We start from the raw sequence: 20698 nt of genomic DNA on the forward strand, positions 1-20698 counted from the left end.
CATAAAATGCGCGTTCTTCCTGTTTCAACTCAGCGCTACAACAAGAACTCCAGCAGTAATGAATGAGTAGAAAAGTGTATCTATAGACTTGCGTTGTTATTATTTAGCGGCTTGGGTCTTTTTTAATATCGAGGAATATTTAACTCTAACGTGAAATGCTTACTTACAGCCATTAAATCAACAATGCTGAGCTTTTTTTTGTACGGATGTAACAAAATATTTGCTACATTTTTACATTTAATATAAAAAGTAACAAAATAAAATAAAAATAACGAGGCCATATACAGGGGGTACTGGTATTAAGTCAACGTGCGTAGGTACAGGCTTAATCAAGGTAATACTGTATGTACTGTACATGTAGGTCGGGGTAAAGTGACTATGCATAGATAATTAACAGTGGGTAGCAGCAGTGTGAAAAAGGGGGTCAATGCAAATTGCCAACCCTGGAAGTCTGTGTTTCAGACATAAGGAAGTGGATGGTGGCAAATGTTTAACTTTTAAACTAGGACATAACAAAGATACTAGTTCTAGAAACAGAGGCCTACTGTTTGATCTCACAATTAATCTTGATGGTTGTACAGTCATCTCAAATAAATCTGTGAAGGACCTCGGCATTACTCTGGACCCTGATCTCTCTTCTGACAAAAGTATCAAGAATATTTCAAGATGAGCTTTTTTCCATCTTCGTAACATTGCAAAAATCTGAAACTTTTTGTCCAAAAATGGATAAAAACTAATCCATGCTTTTGTCACTTCTAGATTAGACTACGACAATGCTCTACTCTCCGGCTACCCGGATAAAGCACTAAATAAACTTCAGTTAGTGCTAAATACGGTTTCTATAATCTTGACTAGAACCAAAACTTGTGACCATAGTGACCAAAAATCATATTACTCCAGTGCTAGCCTATACTCTGGCTCCCTGTTAAGGCTCCCCTCTCTCCACTGGGAGTCTCTGCCTCTGACCCTATTTACTCACTGGGCTGTCACTGGCTTACTTGTGCTCTTCCATGCCGCCCCTAAGGGTGCGTCACGTGGTGCCAGGATTTTTTGCACTATACTCGACTTGAGTTGGTTGAGTCACTGACATGATCACCCTGTCCGGTCTTGCACTCCCTCAGGTTTGTGAGGTAGAGGAGATCTTTGTTAGCTTTACTCAGCCTTGTCTCAGGGTAGTAAGTTGGTGGTCTGTTGATAACCCTCTAGTGGTGTGGGGGCTGTGCTTTGGCAAAGTGGGTGGGGTTATATCCTGCCTGGTTGGCCCTGTCCGGGGGTATCGTCAGATACCCCTCAGCCTCCAGTATCTATGATGCAATAATCTATGTGCCGGGGGACTAGGGTCAGTCTGTCCTATGTGGTGAAATTCTCCTGTCTTATCTGGTGTCCTGTGTGAACTTAAGTGTGCTCCCACTAATTATTTCTCTCTCCCTCTCTCCCGCCTCAGGACTACCTGACCTGATGACTTCTGGCTGTCCCCAGTCCACCTTGTCGTACTGCTGCTCGTTTCAACTGTTCACCGGACATGCTACCGTGTCCCGGAACTGCTGTTACAACTCTCCCTCTCTCGCTCTCTCTCTACCGCACCTGCTGTCTTGACCTCTGAATGCTCAGTGTTGAAACTTTAACTCCTGAGTTGCTGACCTGTTGCACCCTCAACAACCACTGTGATTATTAATTGACCCTGCTGGTCATCTATGAAAGTTTGAACATCTTGAAGAACGATTTGGCCTTAATGGCCAGGTACTCTTGAAATGCTTCTACATATGCATTGCTTGCTGTTCAGGGTTTAAGACTGGGTTTCTGTATAAGCACTTTGAGACATCTGCTGATTTAAAAAGGGCTGTATGAATACATTTGATTGATTGATGGACCCACATTGTGGGTATTCTTGCTAGCCATCTCAGCCTGCCTTTCACCCCATCCATACATGGCAAATGGCTGCCTGTTTTCCTTGTCGGTTTCTTTGGGCTTCTGTAGCTGGCTCCTCGCCCTGGGGGGCTTTCTGGACTGTTTGGCTTTAGTTTGAGCCTCTGGCTTCCTCCCTGGCTCAGAAGCAGTTAATCCTTTTCCCAGCTTCTCTTCCTCTGACTCTCCACAGCCTCCGTCCACAGCACCCTGTACATCTAGGAAGGGATGAGGAATACTTAAGAGTTCTATAATTTTATTAGTATACCTTGTGATTTTTATATGTGCAAGTGTTGTAGAAACTGTCAACAGACAGTGAGGCCTGATCACAGACAACGACGAGACAGCCTATAGGGAGGAGGTCAGAGACCTGGCCTTGTGGTGCCAGAATAACAACCTATCCCCCAACGTAGCCAAGACTAAGGAGATGATTGTGGACTACAGGAAAAGGAGGACCGAGCACACCCCCATTCTCATCGACGGGGCTGTAGTGGAGCAGGTTGAGTGCTTCAAGTTCCTCGGTGTCCACATCAACAACAAACTAGAATGGTCCAAACACACCAAGACATTCGTGAAGAGGGCACGACAAAGCCTAGTTTCCCCTCAGGAAACTAAAAAGATTTTGCATGGGTCCTGAGATCCTCAAAAGGTTCTATAGCTGGTGGCATCACTGCCTGGTAAGGCAATTGCTCGGCCTCTGACCACACTGGACTATTTGCATTGTGTGCCGCTACCTCAATCAGCCTGACTAACCGGTGTCTGTATGTAGCCTCGCTACTGTATATAGCCTCACTACTGTATATAGCCCATCTTTTTACTGTTGTTTTATTTCTTTACTTACCTATTGTTCACCTAACACCTTTTTTGCACTATTGCTTAGAGCCTGTAAATAAAGAGACTGTAAAGAGACTGTAAAGTCTACCTACCTACACCTGTTGTATTTGGCACACGTGACATGATCATGTCTTTATCTTTATCTTTATCTTGGCCAGGTCGCAGTTGCAAATGAGAACTTGTTCTCAACTAGCCTACCTGGTTAAATAAAGGTGAAATACATTTTTTTTTTAAATGTGACACTTAGATTCCACACAGGTGGACTTTATTTAACTAATTATGTGACTTCTGAAGGTAATTGGTTGCATCAGATCTTATTTAGGGGCTTCATAGCAAAGGGGGTGAATACATATGCACGCACCACTTTTACATTTAAAAAAAAATAAAAATAAAATTGAAACAAGTTATTTTTTTTACTTCACCAATTTTGACTATTTTGTGCATGTCCATTACATGAAATCCAAATAAAAATCAATTTAAATTACAGGTTGTAAATGCAACAAAATACGAAAAACGCCAAGGGCGATGAATACTTTGCAAGGCACTGTACAACTCTGCGCCTCCCATAGTCTGTTCTGGACTTATGAAGGATTGTGAAAAGACCTCTGGTCTTGTGGTGCATGTGTGTCCGTGCTGTGTGCTAGTAGTTTAAACAGACACCTCGGTCCATTTTGCATGTCAACATGATGAAGTTAATCTCTCCTCCTCTTTGAGCCATGAGAGATTTACATGCATATTATGAATGTTAGCTCTCCATGTATATCTAAGGGCCAGCTGTTCTGCCCTGTTCTGAGCCAATTGCAATTTTCCGAGGTCTTTCTTTGTGTTACCTGACCACACGACTGAACAGTAGTCCGGGTGCGACAAAACCAGAGCCTATAGGACTTTCCTTGTTGATAGCGTTGTTAAAAAGGCAGAGTAGTGCTTTATTATGGACGGACTATTCCCCATCTTGGCTACTGTTGTATGATCGTGTTTTGACTATGACAGTCTACAATCCAGGGTTACTCCAAGCAATTTAGTCACCTCAACTTGTTGCTCAATTTCCACATTATTTAATACAAGATCTAGATGAGGTTTAGGGTTTAGTGAATGATTTGTCCCAAATACAATGCTTTTAGTTTTTGAAATATTTAGTACTAACTTATTCCTTGCCACCCATTCTGAAACTTACTACTGGTCTTTATTAAGTGTTGCAGTGATTTCACTCGCTGTGGTAGCTGCCTTGTATAGTGTTGAGTCATCCGCATACATCGATAGACATACTGGCTTTACTCAAGGCCAGTGGCATCTCATTAGTAAAGATTGAAAAAAGTAAGGGGCCTAGACAGTTGTCCTGGGGAATTCCTGATTCTACCTGGAGAGGAGAGGAGAGGATTCCATTAAAGAACACCCTCTGTGTTCTGTTACAGGTAACTCTTTATCTACATTATAGCAGGAGGTGTAAAGCCAAAACAAATATATTTTTCCAGCAGCAGACTATGATGACAATGTCAAAAGCCACACTGAAATAGCTCCCACAATCTTTTTATCATCAATTTCTCTCAGCCAATAAGCCAGTAATTTGTGTAAGTGTTGTGCTCGTTGAGTGTCCTTCCCTATAAGCGTGCTGAAAGTCTGTTGTCAATTTGTTTAACACAATTTTTTCCAAAAGTTTACTAAGAGTTGGTAACAGGCTGATTGGTAGGCTATTTGAGCCAGTAAAGGGGGCTTTACTATTCTTGGGTAGCAGAATAACTTTTTCTTCCCTCCAAGCCTACACACTTTCTAGTTGGCTTAGATTGAAGATATGGAAAATAGGAGTGGAAATATTGTCCGCTATTATCCTCAGTAATTTCCCACTCAAGTTATCAGGTGACTTGTCATTGTTAATAGTCAACAATATTTTTTAAACTTCTTCCACACTCGCTTTACGAAATTCTATATTTATAATGCTTGTCTTTCATAATTTGATCAGATATACTTGGATGTGTAGTGTTGATTGATTATTAAATGATTATTAAACTGTTATGACATGAGTATTATTGTAACATGATGCTGCCATAGGCCTACTATTTAAGTGATAGCATATCAATCTTCATATTCTATTTTCAGAATATACTATGTAAGAAAATTAAACGAATATGTAGCCTAATGTCTACACTGCAATGAATGCAAAATGTGGAAGAGAACCAGATTATGCATAGTGTAGCCTATATCCGATTTTTAATCTGCACAGAACTAGAGAATGTGTGTCTGAAAATGTATTGCAAATCGCAGGTTTGAACATTCTTATGTCTTATACTTACAGCATATATATTTGCTGGCTCGGTTTTCACGGAAGCAAAACACAACAGATGGTGTTTCGTGTGCAGTAATTATAGGCTGGCTACGTTTTAACCCCGCCCATAGTTGAGATGCATTTAAAAGTCAGTTTCCTCCTAACAGGTGTTTGAAAGAAACTTAAATATTTTGTCTTGCTCATTAACCTTCTGAATTTCACACATACACAATCCATGTCTCAATTGTCTCAAGGCTGAAAAATCCTTATTTAACCTGCCCCCCCCCCCCCCCCCACCTTAATCTACACTGATTGAAGTTGATTTAACAGAAGACATCAATAAGGGATTATAGCGTTCACCTAGATTCACCTGGTCAGTCTATGTCATGGAAAGAGCAAGTATTCCTAATGTTTTGTACATTCAGATGGTAAATGTAAATGTTGGTTAGAATACAATAATCTGTTTGTTAAAATGTATGTCAGAAGAATGCTCCAACCCTGCTCTAACAAGGTCCTGGTGAGCAGCTACTATTACCCTAGACTCAGTGTGCAAGGTGGTTATTTGCCCATGCAATACATTCTATACAAGGCTTCTTCAGGCTGTCCATGGAATATGAGATTGGTATCAAATGTCAAATCTGTGTTGTTGCGAAGTTTAAAGTGGACGTGAAGGAGCAAGCATGGCACATTCCAGCGAAGTCATGCCCGACAGTCCCCTTTCACTCTTGCCATGCCAAATCAAGAGTCAAATCTCTTGTAGTAGACTCGACGCAAAACAGGATGCACTATAGCAGTAGCCTATTATAATTCTGCATTTGTGTAAATTGATGGCAGTTTGAATGGTTTGATAAATCCTTTGCATTTACCATAGAGTATTATCTCTAACATTATCCTACAGTACCATACCATATTCAGCATGGAAATCCTCAACATACCATGCATTCGAGTGACCACGACTATTGGACTGAAGGCCTATTGGTTTATTGTGTGATGATCATGTTATGTGCTTTACAACATAGGCCTACATATTGCGGCATTATGATTATAAAACAGACATATATGAAAATACCAAATAATGGACTTTAATAACTTAGTATTTATGTACATTTACATTCACATGTTGAATAATAACATGTCATGTCTCATTCTTGTTGATGCTGGTTCACATTTGCAGATTTTCTTTCCAGATAACACAAGGTTATAAAAACAGTCCAGTGACAACATTGTGTTGTTCCTCTTGGGGATCCAGAGCAAACAGACGCAGGAGATGATACATTTAGAAGCACTTGCGGTGGACAATGCTGGGGCCTGCCTCGTCGTATTCCTGCTTGGTGATCCACATAGCCTGGAAAGTGGACAGGGAAGCCAGGATGGAGCCACCGATCCAGACGGAGTATTTACGCTCAGGTGGGGCAATGATCTATAGAGAAAGAAGTTGAGTATGAGTAAAAACCATGACATATTTTTATGAAGGTTTTATTGTTAAAAAATAAATGTTTATTGGAAGGTATAAATACGAATAGTGTTATTGGGTTGTCATATATGTCATACCTTGATCTTCATGGTGCTGGGTGCCAGGGCGGTGATCTCCTTTTGCATACGGTCAGCAATACCAGGGTACATGGTGGTACCACCGGACAGGACATTGTTGGCATACAGGTCCTTACGGATGTCAATGTCGCACTTCATGATGCTGTTGTAGGCGGTCTCGTGAATACCCGCAGACTCCATACCTGTTTGGATTATAACGTATTAGAAACAGCATGTCTCTATTTTGACCAATATAATAGGCGTATAAATTATCATTACTCATTATATGATTATTACATACCAATGAATGAAGGCTGGAAGAGGGTCTCTGGGCAACGGAAACGCTCGTTACCGATGGTGATGACCTGACCATCGGGAAGCTCATAGCTCTTCTCAAGGGAGGAGGAGGAGGCGGCGGTGGCCATCTCGTTCTCGAAGTCCAGAGCCACATAGCACAGCTTCTCCTTGATGTCACGCACGATCTCACGCTCGGCTGTAATGAATAACTATTTTGCTCAGAACATGGAACAAATCATTGCAATTACGCACGTCTTGTGCGTTTTAGCGCATTTTTACAGATTATGCATGGTATTTTCATGGTGAGTCAAACAAGGCAAACGAAATCTCACCGGTTGTGACGAAAGAGTAGCCACGCTCGGTGAGGATTTTCATGAGGTAGTCAGTCAGATCGCGACCAGCCAAATCCAGACGCATGATGGCGTGAGGAAGAGCATAACCCTCATAGATGGGTACGTTGTGGGTCACACCATCACCGGAGTCCAGCACAATACCTTTAACACAAACAAAAACGTAAATATTCAGTTGACAAAACTCATAGTATAGACACATGGTAGGCCACACGTAGCCGACACGTTGTTTTAAGTTAATTGTTTATGAGTAAACGCTGCATTCCATACCAGTGGTACGACCGGAGGCGTACAGAGACAGCACAGCCTGGATCGCAACATACATGGCGGGGACGTTGAATGTCTCAAACATGATCTGAGTCATCTTTTCACGGTTAGCCTTGGGGTTCAGGGGGGCCTCAGTGAGCAGAGTGGGATGCTCCTCGGGGGCCACACGCAGCTCGTTGTAGAAGGTGTGGTGCCAGATCTTCTCCATATCATCCCAGTTAGTGATGATACCGTGCTCGATGGGGTACTTAAGAGTAAGGATACCTCTCTTGCTCTGAGCTTCATCTCCTACGTAGGAGTCCTTCTGACCCATACCGACCATGACACCCTGGAGGAAAGACGAGACTCATTGGCCTATATGGTGGCATAGCCTAATCCCAGTCAAAACATGACGTGGGAACGCATAGATAGATAATGGATAATAAAGGATTTACGGGGCAAATTGCATAATATGGGCCTGTTGCAGGCGTCTTCAGAGTGCAGATCATACCTGGTGACGAGGGCGACCAACGATTGAGGGGAAGACAGCCCTGGGGGCGTCATCACCGGCGAACCCAGCCTTCACAAGGCCGGAGCCGTTGTCGCACACCAGAGCTGTAGTCTCGTCGTCGTCACACATCTTGAGTTCTTAATAATACACATACACAAATAACTATCATATTTCTCCAGAGTGCACGCACACATGCCGGAGCTGTGAAACACATTAGAACAACATAACTCACGATGCACACCTAAACGTTGTCTAACACTAAATATTGTACAAGCCACGGATGACAGTTTAACAGCCTGGTTGAGTGAGAAAATCATTGCATTTACTCAAAAGGTTGTTGCAAGTTAATTCGCTACTATGTCGAAATTATATTGAATTGAGTTTAGGCACAAGTCATTGGTTAGATTTACGCATTGATATTGTCACCTGTTGAATACCCTACTGGTTATATTATGCATGTTACACACTCATTTGTTGTATGAGTGAAATTATCTATCCAATTAAAATGCATTGTTTCTGAACTCCATGAAACCACTCTAATTTCTTTCAATAACACAATGCTGTTAAATCGTTAGGTAGCCAACCCAGGCAATTTGGCCAGTTGTTTGTTTAAATTAAGTCTACAAACAAGGCCAAGGGTTTATCAAGTAATTTTACAGAAAGGAACATTTGTATTTTATCTCTCTTCTACTCTTCCGCAATTTGTTTAATTTCTGTAGCCTATACAATAAATCCATGCGTAATTGGCATGCGCAATTCCTTCAGGTGAAGAGACTAACATCACTATCTGTGTATTTTATCATATTAATTGGCTCCGCAGATGTAAAATAAAAAGAAGGGTACATCCTTTGATATCAGTCCATGAATAGTAGATCCAGTATTTGAGGTTTGGGTTGATTCCATTTTTCTTACCTTTGGTGGTGTCTGTCTCAGATTAAGCTCAGAAGGCGGAAAGCAACTGCTGCTGGATCGAGCTATAGTGGCACTTCAAACCTTATATACTCACCGCGTTCGGCCTATTTCCCTTACCCACCATTGAGAATGTCTACGTGTTCCATTGGACATTTTTCCAGCGTCATCCATATTAGGTTCTTCGATGTGACGGGGGAAACTTCGCAGGCAGGCTAAAGGGCTCCCCGGTTTAAAAGTGAGCAGGGCTCTCCATGTATGGGACTGTGGTCCTGATTCGAAGCCACGGCGCCAGGGCCGTATATGGAGAGCCTATGATTTGTAAGACACCCTCGTGGCACAGCAAACTACAACTGCATACAGGATCCCGGTTGGAAAGCCCTTATCGAGGAGCGCAACTGTATAGCCATATAGGAACGACAACACGAAGGAAAGAAGGTAGTTTAAATTATTGTTCTGTCATACTACTGCAAGTTGATTACAAACATAGTAATGTCCATTTGAGCTTGGATTTGCAGTTACACAGCCGTGTTAACAATGGATTGGTCTGTAATTTTTTGCCATTGTGCTCTGTAATCGTTGCTGCTTGGGGTTTTAGGGTTTACTCAGTTTAGAGCTCTAGAACCCCGTGCATACCTACTGTGGGGTAGCTGTAGGTTATCCAAACAATAACAGATGCCGCATTGATTCAGGCATTGCATAGGCTACGTTTAATACAACTATTTGCATGGGGCTAATTACATGCAAAGTAAAACATTTTGAAATGTTTATTTTGTGACGAGACCCAATAAAGATTGCATTATTATTATTATTAGCCTACATCATTATGCATCCATAGACTGACCTCTTTTCTATCATCTTATGGCCAGCATCCGACAGGTTCTCTGAAACAGCTGATAACAGCTAGCCGTATAGGCTATTTATTGTTGGTATTGTCACAGGATATATTTAAAAATCTTTTTTTTTTTTTAAACATACAAATTCCAGTTGGTCAAATACATTGAGAATGTGACTTTTTACTTCTCATATACTTTAGACGTTTCAACACATAGTGGCCAGGTCATATCCTCACAGCAACACACAAGTCAAATCATTTGTTGACAGAGACAACAGGAGCCCAGAGTTAACTCAGTGTTGGCATGAGGACCATGTCTCAAACGTTCAGATGTGTATCCTGAACATATGACATAATAAGCTATCCAAGAACCTCATATACAACCTTCTAATGCTGTGTTCAAAGAAGATGAAAAGCTGCAAAGCATTTTCTCCCATTGAAATTCGGTGTAAATCACAGTTATTCCATGAACTCAAAATACAGTACATAAAGCATTTATTTTAGTAGGTCTACATTTGAGGCTTGCTTGGTTTGACAGGGTCTGTTGCCCAGCTGCTGCCACTCCACTGTCTGCCCCAGCAGGTGATGTCTGTGGGGTACGTGTCAGTTTGGTAGGAGGGGAGGAAGCAAGAGGGACAACTGCCACTATGCCTCCCCCTGTCACCAAGGGAAAATAAGCAGCTTATTCGTTCAGAAGACCACTTCAGCCTGGGCTGGAGAACCCTACACTCTTAGAACCCTTTTTGGTTCTATATATATGTTTTTTCTATACTTTGTTTCATATATTATGGCACGCTTAAAGGTTCTATCTATATAGAACCCCAATTAACCCTTTTCTTGAAAAGCCTAGAACCTTTAGGGGTGGCATATATGAAGCAAGTAATATAAACCTTTTAGAACCTTTTTTCTAAGAGTGTAATAGGACAAGAATAGACTAAGGCTGGGATTCAATCCGATCGCCTCATGAGCTTAGTTCAACTGTTGTACCCCATCAGAACCCAAAATATAAGCTTGGTTTGCTCCAATGGTTGAAAACAATGTAACTATAAACAAACAGCCTCAAAACATGGTTAAAACTATACTTTTGATATCATGGATGGTCAGTCCTTGCATCCATTGCTTTTTCTATGAATGTGAGTGATTACATTTCTCCAAGCCCATCCCTCAGCGTTTTACAAAAACAGAGGCGGGTTGCCCACTTTGTTATTGTTTCAATTAAGGATTCTAGCTTTAATGAGGTTCAGAGGCCTCTTCTAGACACATGCATTCCTCTGTTTTCATGACAGATAGGCTACACGCCATCACTGGCGTAATGTAGTTTCTCTGGACCCCACAAGGTCAGAGTTCACTCTCCTCTCCCACCACCTTCCCTAAAATAAAACAAAATCTGTCAGTCAGATAGTCACTCACCAAGTTTAGACTACTGATTTGTGTCCATGGTGCTGAAATTGTGGTATGTCTATACAGCTGTCTATCAAATCGATGATAGCCTTTCTGTGGTGCCAGGGAATGTAGCCTATGGCTTTGCTTTAGCTAATGGATAAATGTTGTCTATTAACAAAAAATACAATTGTCCTGTATAGCCTACCTGAACCTGCATGACATGAGCACTGTGCCCAGGTTAATGAGGTCATATTGTTGACAAACAATACCTCAAAAAAAGTTAATGAATCCTTTCAACTGAATAATAATTCATAATAGATCAACAATGTATTTCTCTACATATACATTTTATATCAATATTCATATAATCCATGTTTTTCTCATAATAGTAGAAACAAGTGTCATTAATCACCCATGGACTGTTTCATATTTACAGTACATTCGGAAAGTACTCAGACCCCTTCCCCTTTTCCACATTTTGTTATGTTACAGCCATATTCTAAAATTGATAAAACAATAAAAATCGGCCTCAATCTACACACAATACCCCATAATGACAAAGTGAAAACAGGTTTTAGAAATTTTAGCACATAAAAATAAATAACATATTTACATAAATATTCAGACTCTTTGCTATGAGACTCGAATTTGAGCTCAGGTGCATTCTGTTTACATTGATCATCCTTGAGATGTTTCTAAAACTTGATTGGAGCCCACCTGTGGAAAATTCAATTGATTGGCCATGGTTTATATAAGGTCTACTATATAAGGTCCCACAGTTGACAGTGCAAGTCAGAGCAAAAACCAAGCCATGAGGTCGAAGTAATTGTCCAGTGCTCCGAGACAGGTGTCGAGGTACAGATCTGGGAAAGGATACCTAAAAATGCCTGCAACATTGAAGGTCCCCAAGAACACAATGGCCTCCATCATTCTAAAAATGGAAGAAGTTTGGAACCACCAAGACTATTCCTAGAGCTGGCCGCCCGTCCAAACTGAGCAATCAAGGGAGAAGGGCCTTGGTCAGAGAAGTGACCAAGAACCTGATGGTCACTCTGACAGAGCTCCAGAGTTCCTCTGTGGAGATGGGAGAAGCACACAGCCAAGACAACGCAGGAGTGGCTTTGGGACAAGTCTCTGAATGTCCTTAAGTTGCCCGGACTTGAACCCGATCAAACATCTCTGGAGAGACCTGAAAATGGCTGTGCAGCAGCACTCCCCATCCAACCTGACAGAGCTTGAGATAATCTGCAGAGAATAATGTGAGAAACTCCCCAAATACAGGTGTGCCAAGCTTGTAGAGTCATACCGAAGAAGACTCAAGGCTGTAATCACTACCAAAGGTGCTTCGACAAAGTACTGAGTAAAGGGTCTGAATAGTTATGTAAATGTATTGTCATTTGCAAAAATGTCTAAACACCTGTTTTTGCTTTGTCATTAAGGGAAAATTGATGAGGCAATAGATTTTTTTAAATACATTTTTGAATAAGGCTGTAACATAGCAAAATGTGGAAAAGGTCAAGGGGTCTGAATACTTTCCGAATGTACTTTATGCATCGTATGCACGTGACCAATAGGGCCTGACCTATAGCATATCATAATCACATCAATAAGTTGGTTATAGCAAACTCCGAAAACCATAACACATTTGAAAGTATATTGGTGCAGAGGATGTGACAAATTAACTCCAAATGGGGAATGTTTACTGGTTGCTCATGGGGCAAAGGGGAAGTCCAATGTGTGGAAGACATTTGACTTAGTTGTGGAAGATTACAATATCCATTTTTTTCTGACCTTTTGGAACTGTGTAAACAACACTTAATAAATTATAACTGTACCATAGAGTATATTCTAACTAACTAAAACATTGAAAGCCTTTATTCCCGCAAAGACTAAAAACAGTCGCATGGATTTGTGAATGCAATTGCTGACATGTTGCAGTAGATGTATTGTTTAGGCTAATTATTCGAGGCTCCCTTTCTTATTTAATTTTAAAACAAAAAAAGCTTAATGGCATTTCAAAGCATTTCAAAGCACACCACTGTATGCTGTGTGATGACATGCACGAATGAATGATTGATTTATTGACACTGTAGCCTTTAGGCTATATTGAAATATAGGCCTAAATTACAGTATTAAGACAGCTGAACAGGATGCACTCTTAGGCCTACAGCTCGATGGTGGTAAAACAAGGCTACAATGCTAAGCCTATGAATGATAATGACATGACTTATTATTATACTGACGATCATAATCATAATTGTAATAATAACAATAAGAAGGAGATCAAGAAAGAAATGAGTGTATAGGAGCAAGAGCTGAGTGGGCAGCTTATTATGTGTGATAAACAGGTGCTTTTAGATTGCAGTATTATTATATTTCTGACTGTTTGGAACAGTGTAAATAACAATAAATAAATTATAAGTAATACCAGAGAGCCTTTATTACAGCATAGCAAAGATTCAAAACAGCCGAAATTGTGAAATTGCTTTATCCAACATGTTGCAGTTGCGAGAGGCATAGAGCCAGTGGTGGCCCCTCATTCATGTTTTGAGCCCCACATTTTTAACAAAAAATAATAATAATATATGTATTTTTTGGGGGGGGTCTTGCCTGTTTTGCATGTTATTTTGGCATTAATACATGTCACATATCAGTTTGCAAACAATGTAAAAAAATATATATATCATTCAGTTATTAATAAAGCTGCATACACACATGGTCTCTTTTTTGTTTTCTTGAGTAAGGCAGCTCCAAAATGCAGGTGTTTCAGCCTAACTCAGTGCTTTCTGTGGCGGTGGGGCGAGCGAGCAGAAAATAGGATCATTGCGCCTTGATTGGCTCATTGTTCTGTCACTCATGGGGATAGTACGTCATCGCCAAGTTTAAGTCCTTAGTAAGGGTAAACATCAAACATTTCAGCCCTTTGGGTCCTGCCATAGAGTTATATTACAAGTGCCCTTCCAAGAAGGCTCAAGGCTGTTAGCCAGCCTGCCAGCTTAGTGGAGTCTGCCACTAGCACAGTCAGTGTAGTCAGCTCAGCTATCCCCATTGAGACCGTGTCTGTGCCTCGACCTAGGTTGGGCAAGACTAAACATGGCAGTGTTCGCCTTAGCAATCTCACTAGGATAAAGACCTCCTCCCTTCCTGCCATTATTGAAAGAGTTCGCTTCTAGTCATGAAATCTATGCAGCCTACTCAATCACTTTTTATAGTTACTGTTTACAGGCCTCCTGGGCCATATACAGCGTTCCTCATTGAGTTCCCTGAATTCCTATCGGACCTTGTAGTCATAGCAGATAATATTCAAATTTTTGGTGACTTTAATATTCACATGGAAAAGTCCACAGACCCACTCCAAAAGGCTTTCGGAGCCATCATCGACTCAGTGGGTTTTGTCCAACATGTCTCTGGACCTACTCACTGTCACAGTCATACTCTGGACCTAGTTTTGTCCCATGGAATAAATGTTGTGGATCTTAATGTTTTTCCTCATAATCCTGGACTATCGGACCACCATTTTATTACGTTTGCAATTGCAACAAATAATCTGCTCAGACCCCAACCAAGGAGCATCAAAAGTCGTGCTATAAATTCAAAGACAACGCAGAGATTCCTTGATGCCCTTCCAGAATCCCTCTGCCTACCCAAGGACATCAGAGGACAAAAATCAGTTAACCACCTAACTGAGGAACTCAATCTAACCTTGCGCAATACCCTAGATGCAGTTGCACCCCTAAAAACTAAAAACATTTCTCATAAGAAACTAGCTCCCTGGTATACAGAAAATACCCGAGCTCTGAAGCAAGCTTCCAGAAAATTGGAACGGAAATGGCGCCACACCAAACTGGAAGTCTTCTGACTAGCTTGGAAAGACAGTACCGTGCACTATCGAAGAGCCCTCACTGCTGCTCGATCATCCTATTTTTCCAACTTAATTGAGGAAAATAAGAACAATCCAAAATGTATTTTTGATACTGTCGAAAAGCTAACTAAAAAGCAGCATTCCCCAAGTGAGGATGGCTTTCACTCCAGAAGTAATACATTCATGAACTTCTTTGAGGAAAAGATCATGATTATTAGAAAGCAAATTACGGACTCCTCTTTAAGTCTGCGTATTCCTTCAAAGCTCAGTTGTCCTGAGTCTGCACAACTCTGCCAGGACATAGGATCAAGAGAGACACTCAAGTGTTTTAGTACTATATCTCTTGACACAATGATGAAAATAATCATGGCCTCTAAACCTTCAAGCTGCATTCTGGACCCTATTCCAACTAAACTACTGAAAGAGCTGCTTCCTGTGCTTGGACCCCCTATGTTGAACATAATAAACGGCTCTCTATCCACCGGATGTGTACCAAACTCACTAAAAGTGGCAGTAATAAAGCCTCTCTTGAAAAAGCCAAACCTTGACCCAGAAAATATAAAAACCTATTGGCCTATATTGAACCTTCCATTCCTCTCAAAAATTTTAGAAAAAGCTGTTGCGCAGCAACTCACTGCCTTCCTGAAGACAAACAATGTATACGAAATGCTTCAGTCTGGTTTTAGACCCAATCATAGCACTGAGACTGCACTTGTGAAGGTGGTAAATTACCTTTTAATGGCATCAGACCGAGGCTCTGCATCTGTCCTCGTGCTCCTAGACCTTAGTGCTGCTTTTGATACCATCGATCACCACATTCTTTTGGAGAGATTGGAAACCCAAATTGGTCTACACGGACAAGCTCTGGCCTGGTTTAGATCTTATCTGTCGGAAAGATGTCAGTTTGTCTCTGTGAATGGTTTGTCCTCTGAGAAATCAACTGTAAATTTCGGTGTTCTTCAAGGTTCCGTTTTAGGACCACTATTGTTTTCACTATATACACTGCTCAAAAAAATAAAGGGAACACTTAAACAACACAATGTAACTCCAAGTCAATCACACTTCTGTGAAATCAAACTGTCCACTTAGGAAGCAACACTGATTGACTATACATTTCACATGCTGTTGTGCAAATGGAATAGACAACAGGTGGAAATTATAGGCAATTAGCAAGACACCCCCAATAAAGGAGTGGTTCTGCAGGTGGTGACCACAGACCTTCTCAGTTCCTATGCTTCCTGGCTGATGTTTTGGTCACTTTTAAATGCTGGCGGTGCTTTCACTCTAGTGGTAGCATGAGACAGAGTCTACAACCCACACAAGTGGCTCAGGTAGTGCAGCTCATCCAGGATGGCACATCAATGCGAGCTGTGGCAAGAAGGTTTGCTGTGTCTGTCAGCGTAGTGTCCAGAGCATGGAGGCGCTACCAGGAGACAGGCCAGTACATCAGGAGACGTGGAGGAGGCCGTAGGAGGGCAACAACCCAGCAGCAGGACCGCTACCTCCGCCTTTGTGCAAGGAGGAGCAGGAGGAGCACTGCCAGAGCCCTGCAAAATGACCTCCAGCAGGCCACAAATGTGCATGTGTCTGCTCAAACGGTCAGAAACAGACTCCATGAGGGTGGTATGAGGGCCCGACGTCCACAGGTGGGGGTTGTGCTTACAGCCCAACACCGTGCAGGACGTTTGGCATTTGCCAGAGAACACCAAGATTGGCAAATTCGCCACTGGCGCCCTGTGCTCTTCACAGTTGAAAGCAGGTTCACACTGAGCACATGTGACAAACGTGACAGAGTCTGGAGACGCCGTGGAGAACTTTCTGCTGCCTGCAACATCCTCCAGCATGACCGGTTTGGCGGTGGGTCAGTCATGGTTTGGTGTGGCATTTCTTTGGGGGGCCGCACAGCCCTCCATGTGCTCGCCAGAGGTAGCCTGACTGCCATTAGGTACCGAGATGAGATCCTCAGACCCCTTGTGAGACCATATGCTGGTGCGGTTGGCCCTGAGTTCCTCCTAATGCAAGACAATGCTAGACCTCATGTGGCTGGAGTGTGTCAGCAGTTCCTGCAAGAGGAAGGCATTGATGCTATGGACTGGCCCGCCCGTTCCCCAGACCTGAATCTAATTGAGCACATCTGGAACATCATGTCTCGCTCCATCCACCAACGCCACGTTGCACCACAGACTGTCCAGGAGTTGACGGATGCTTTAGTCCAGGTCTGGGAGAAGTTCCCTCAGGAGACCATCCGCCACCTCATCAGGAGCATGCCCAGGCGTTGTAGGGAGGTCATACAGACACATGGAGGCCACACACACTACTGAGCCCTATTTTGACTTGTTTTAAAAACATTACATCAAAGTTGGATCAGCCTGTAGTGTGGTTTTCCACTTTAATTTTGAGTGTGACTCCAAATCCAGACCTCCATGGATTGATAAATTTGATTTCCATTGATCATTTTTGTGTGATTTTGTTGTCAGCACATTCAACTATGTAAAGAAAAAAGTATTTAATAAGAATATTTTATTCATTCAGATCTAGGATGTGTTATTTTAGTGTTCCCTTTATTTTTTTGAGCAGTTTATTTTACCTCTTGGGGATGTCATTCGAAAACATAATGTTAACTTTCACTGCTATGCAGATGACACACAGCTGTACATTTCAATGAAACATGGTGAAGCCCCAAAATTGCCCTCGCTAGAATCCTGTGTTTCAGACATAAGGACAAAACAGAGATGCTTGTTCTAGGTCCCAAGAAACAAAGAGATCTTCTGTTGAATCTGAAAATTAATCTTAATGGTTGTATAGTCATCTCAAATAAAACTGTGAAGGACCTTGGCGTTACTCTGGACCCTGATCTCTCTTTTCACGAACATATCAAGACTGTTTCAAGGACAGCTTTTTTCCATCTACGTAACATTGCAAAAATCTGAAACTTTCTGTCCAAAAATGATGCAGAAAAATGTATCCATGCTTTTGTTACTTCTAGGTTAGACTACTGCAATGCTATACTTTCCGGCAACCCGGATAAAGCACTAAATAAACTTCAGTTAGTGCTAAATACGTCTGCTAGAATCCTGACTAGAACCAAAACATTTTATCATATTACTCCAGTGCTAGCCTCCCTACACTGGCTTCCTGTTAAGGCAAGGGCTGATTTCAAGGTTTTACTGCTAACCTACAAAGCATTACATGGGCTTGCTCCTACTTATCTCTCTGATTTGGTCCTGCCGTACATACCTACACGTACGCTACGGTCACAAGACTCAGGCCTCCTAATTGTCCCTATAATTTCGAAGCAAACAGCTGGAGGCAGGGCTTTCTCCTATAGAGCTCAATTTTTATGGAATGGTCTGCCAATTTTTATGGAATGGTCATATGATTGAGTGTAGTCTGGCCTAGGAGTGTGAAGGTGAACGGAAAGGCTCTGGAGCAACGAACCGCCCTTGCTGTCTCTGCCTGACCGGTTCCCCTCTTTCCACTGGAATTCTCTGCCTCTAACCCTATTACAGGGCTGAGTCACTGGCTTACTGGTGCTCTTTCAGGCCGTCTCTAGGAGGGGTGCATCACTTGAGTGGGTTGAGTCACTGATGTGATCTTCCTGTCTGGGTTGGCACCCCCCCCCCCCCCTTGGGTTGTGCCTTGGCGGAGATCTTGGTGGGCTATACTCGGCCTTGTCTCAGGATGGTAAGTTGGTGGTTGAAGATATCCCTCTAGTGGTGTGGGGGCTGTGCTTTGGCAAAGTGGATGGGGTTATATCCTTCCTGTTTGGCCCTGTCCGGGGGTATCATCGGATGGGGCCACAGTGTCTCCTGACCCCTCCTGTCTCAGCCTCCAGTATTTATGCTGCAGTAGTTTATGTGTCGGGGGGCTAGGGTCAGTTTGTTATATCTGGAGTACTTCTCCTGTCTTATCCGGTGTCCTGTGTGAATTTAAGTATGCTCTCTCTAATTCTCTCTTTCTCTTTTTCTTTCTCTCTCTCTGAGGACCTGAGCCCTAGGATCATGCCTCATGACTACCTGGCATGATGACTCCTTGCTGTCCCCAGTCCACCTGGCCGTGCTGCTGCTCTAGTTTCAACTGTTCTGCCTGCGGCTATGGAATCCTGACCTGTTCACCGGATGTGCTACCTGTCCCAGACCTGCTGTTTTCAACTCTCTAGAGACAGCAGGAGTGGTAGAGATACTCTTAATGATCGGCTATGAAAAGCCAACTGACATTTACTCCTGAGGTGCTGACTTGCCTCACTCTCGACAACTACTGTGATTATTATTATTTGACCATGCTGGTCATTTATGAACATTTGAACATCTTGGCCATGTTCTGTTATAATCTCCACCCGGCACAGCCAGAAGAGGACTGGCCACCGCTCATAGCCTGGTTCCTCTCTACGTTTCTTCCTAGGTTCTGGCCTTTCTAGGGAGTTTTTCCTAGCCACCGTGCTTCTACGCCTGCATTGCTTGCTGTTTGGGGTTTTAGGCTGGGTTTCTGTACAGCACTTTGAGATATCAGCTGATGTACGAAGGGCTATATAAATACATTTGATTTGATTTGATTGGCCACAGATAAAATTACGTCAAATCACGTTATATGTACAGTAGCTTTGATTGGACTGATCATGTCAACATCTTACTTTCTTAGCTAGCAGTCATCATCATAAATCAAGTCAACAATCTACTGGCAAATCCTTTTTAATCCTTGTCATATGAATAGAAATTATAGCTAAAATGTATCGGTGCTCATCGGTCATTGGACATAAAGATTACACAACAAATTCAACAATGAGTCATTTGGAAGGAATCAGTGGCTAACTGCAAGCATTGCAAAGCAACCACTAATGTTAGCCTGCTATTCAATGTGGCTGTGTTTTTTTTCCAGAGTTCCCACCACAAATCCAGAGAATGCCAGACTTTGATGCCAAAGTTTGATGGTAAAATTTGCCCACAAAGGCCCGCTGCGCCACCTTCACAAGGTGAGTCCAAAAATATATTGTATGTTGCTGCATAAATTATGTAATATGCAACGGAGATATGTATATTGTAGCTAAGAAGGTAATACGGTATTGTAAACACATCGTTCATGGCCTGGTTAGCAAACTTTTTTGTACAGCTTTGACAGTGCTACTGATAGTAGTGGGGGCGCTTGGCTTGCACGTGCAAATTCAGCACACACAACATTCTATAATAGAATTGTGTCATTTGATGTGTCAAATTAAAAGCTTATTTAATGTGTCAAATAGTGTTATATGACGTGTAAGTTTTTTGATACGCAAAAACCCAATCGGCATTCAATGTGCTTCACCCTAACAATTCAATGTCACGAATATTACCGAAGCTGACTCCCCTTCTTGTTCGGGTGGCGCTCGGCGGTCGTCGTCGCCGGTCTACTAGCTGCCACCGATCCTTTGTTGTGTGTTCGTTTGGTTTTGTCTAATTGGTTTCACCTGTTCCTTGTTTGGTTGTTAGGGTGGGGTTATTTAAGTTCGTTCAGCCCGCTTCTGTTTGTGCGGGCTTGTTCATCTGTATGTGTTAGAGTGGTTAGTGTTTTCGTTGGGTTTCTCGCTGGGTTTCTCGCTGTCCTTGTATTTCACGATAGGGTACATTTTTGTTTTGTAGTTATACCTGGTTTGGGTATACTATTTTGTTCCTGTGATTATTTTGGACATTAAAGCGTGTTTTTTCCTGCATCCTTTGCTCTCTGTGCCTGACTCCACACCTATTCACTCATTGAGCGTTACATTCAATCTATTTTCACCTCTTCATTTTGCCTACTGTTCTAA

General features: G+C 42.1%; 1 protein-coding gene and 1 long non-coding RNA gene across 2 annotated transcripts; one reads left to right on the forward strand and one right to left on the reverse strand.

The window, feature by feature from the left end:
- Positions 1–5964: 5964 nt before the first annotated feature.
- Positions 5965–9048, reverse strand: LOC139376811 (actin, alpha skeletal muscle 2-like). Its single transcript, XM_071119746.1, has 7 exons — positions 8846–9048; positions 7934–8070; positions 7447–7771; positions 7159–7320; positions 6831–7022; positions 6551–6732; positions 5965–6419 (listed from the first exon to the last, which is right to left on the reverse strand). The coding sequence occupies exons 2-7, from the start codon at positions 8060–8062 to the stop codon at positions 6276–6278; spliced, it is 1134 nt and encodes a 377-aa protein (XP_070975847.1). The 5' UTR covers positions 8063–8070; positions 8846–9048; the 3' UTR covers positions 5965–6275.
- A 39-nt stretch (positions 9049–9087) lies between these two features.
- LOC139376812 (uncharacterized) lies at positions 9088–20605 on the forward strand. The gene is made up of 2 exons (XR_011627962.1): positions 9088–9280; positions 18906–20605. It is a non-coding gene; the product is annotated as an uncharacterized lncRNA (long non-coding RNA).
- The last annotated feature ends 93 nt before the right edge of the window (positions 20606–20698 follow it).

Source organism: Oncorhynchus clarkii, chromosome 20, assembly GCF_045791955.1.
Source record: "Oncorhynchus clarkii lewisi isolate Uvic-CL-2024 chromosome 20, UVic_Ocla_1.0, whole genome shotgun sequence".
Lineage (NCBI taxonomy): Eukaryota > Metazoa > Chordata > Actinopteri > Salmoniformes > Salmonidae > Oncorhynchus > Oncorhynchus clarkii.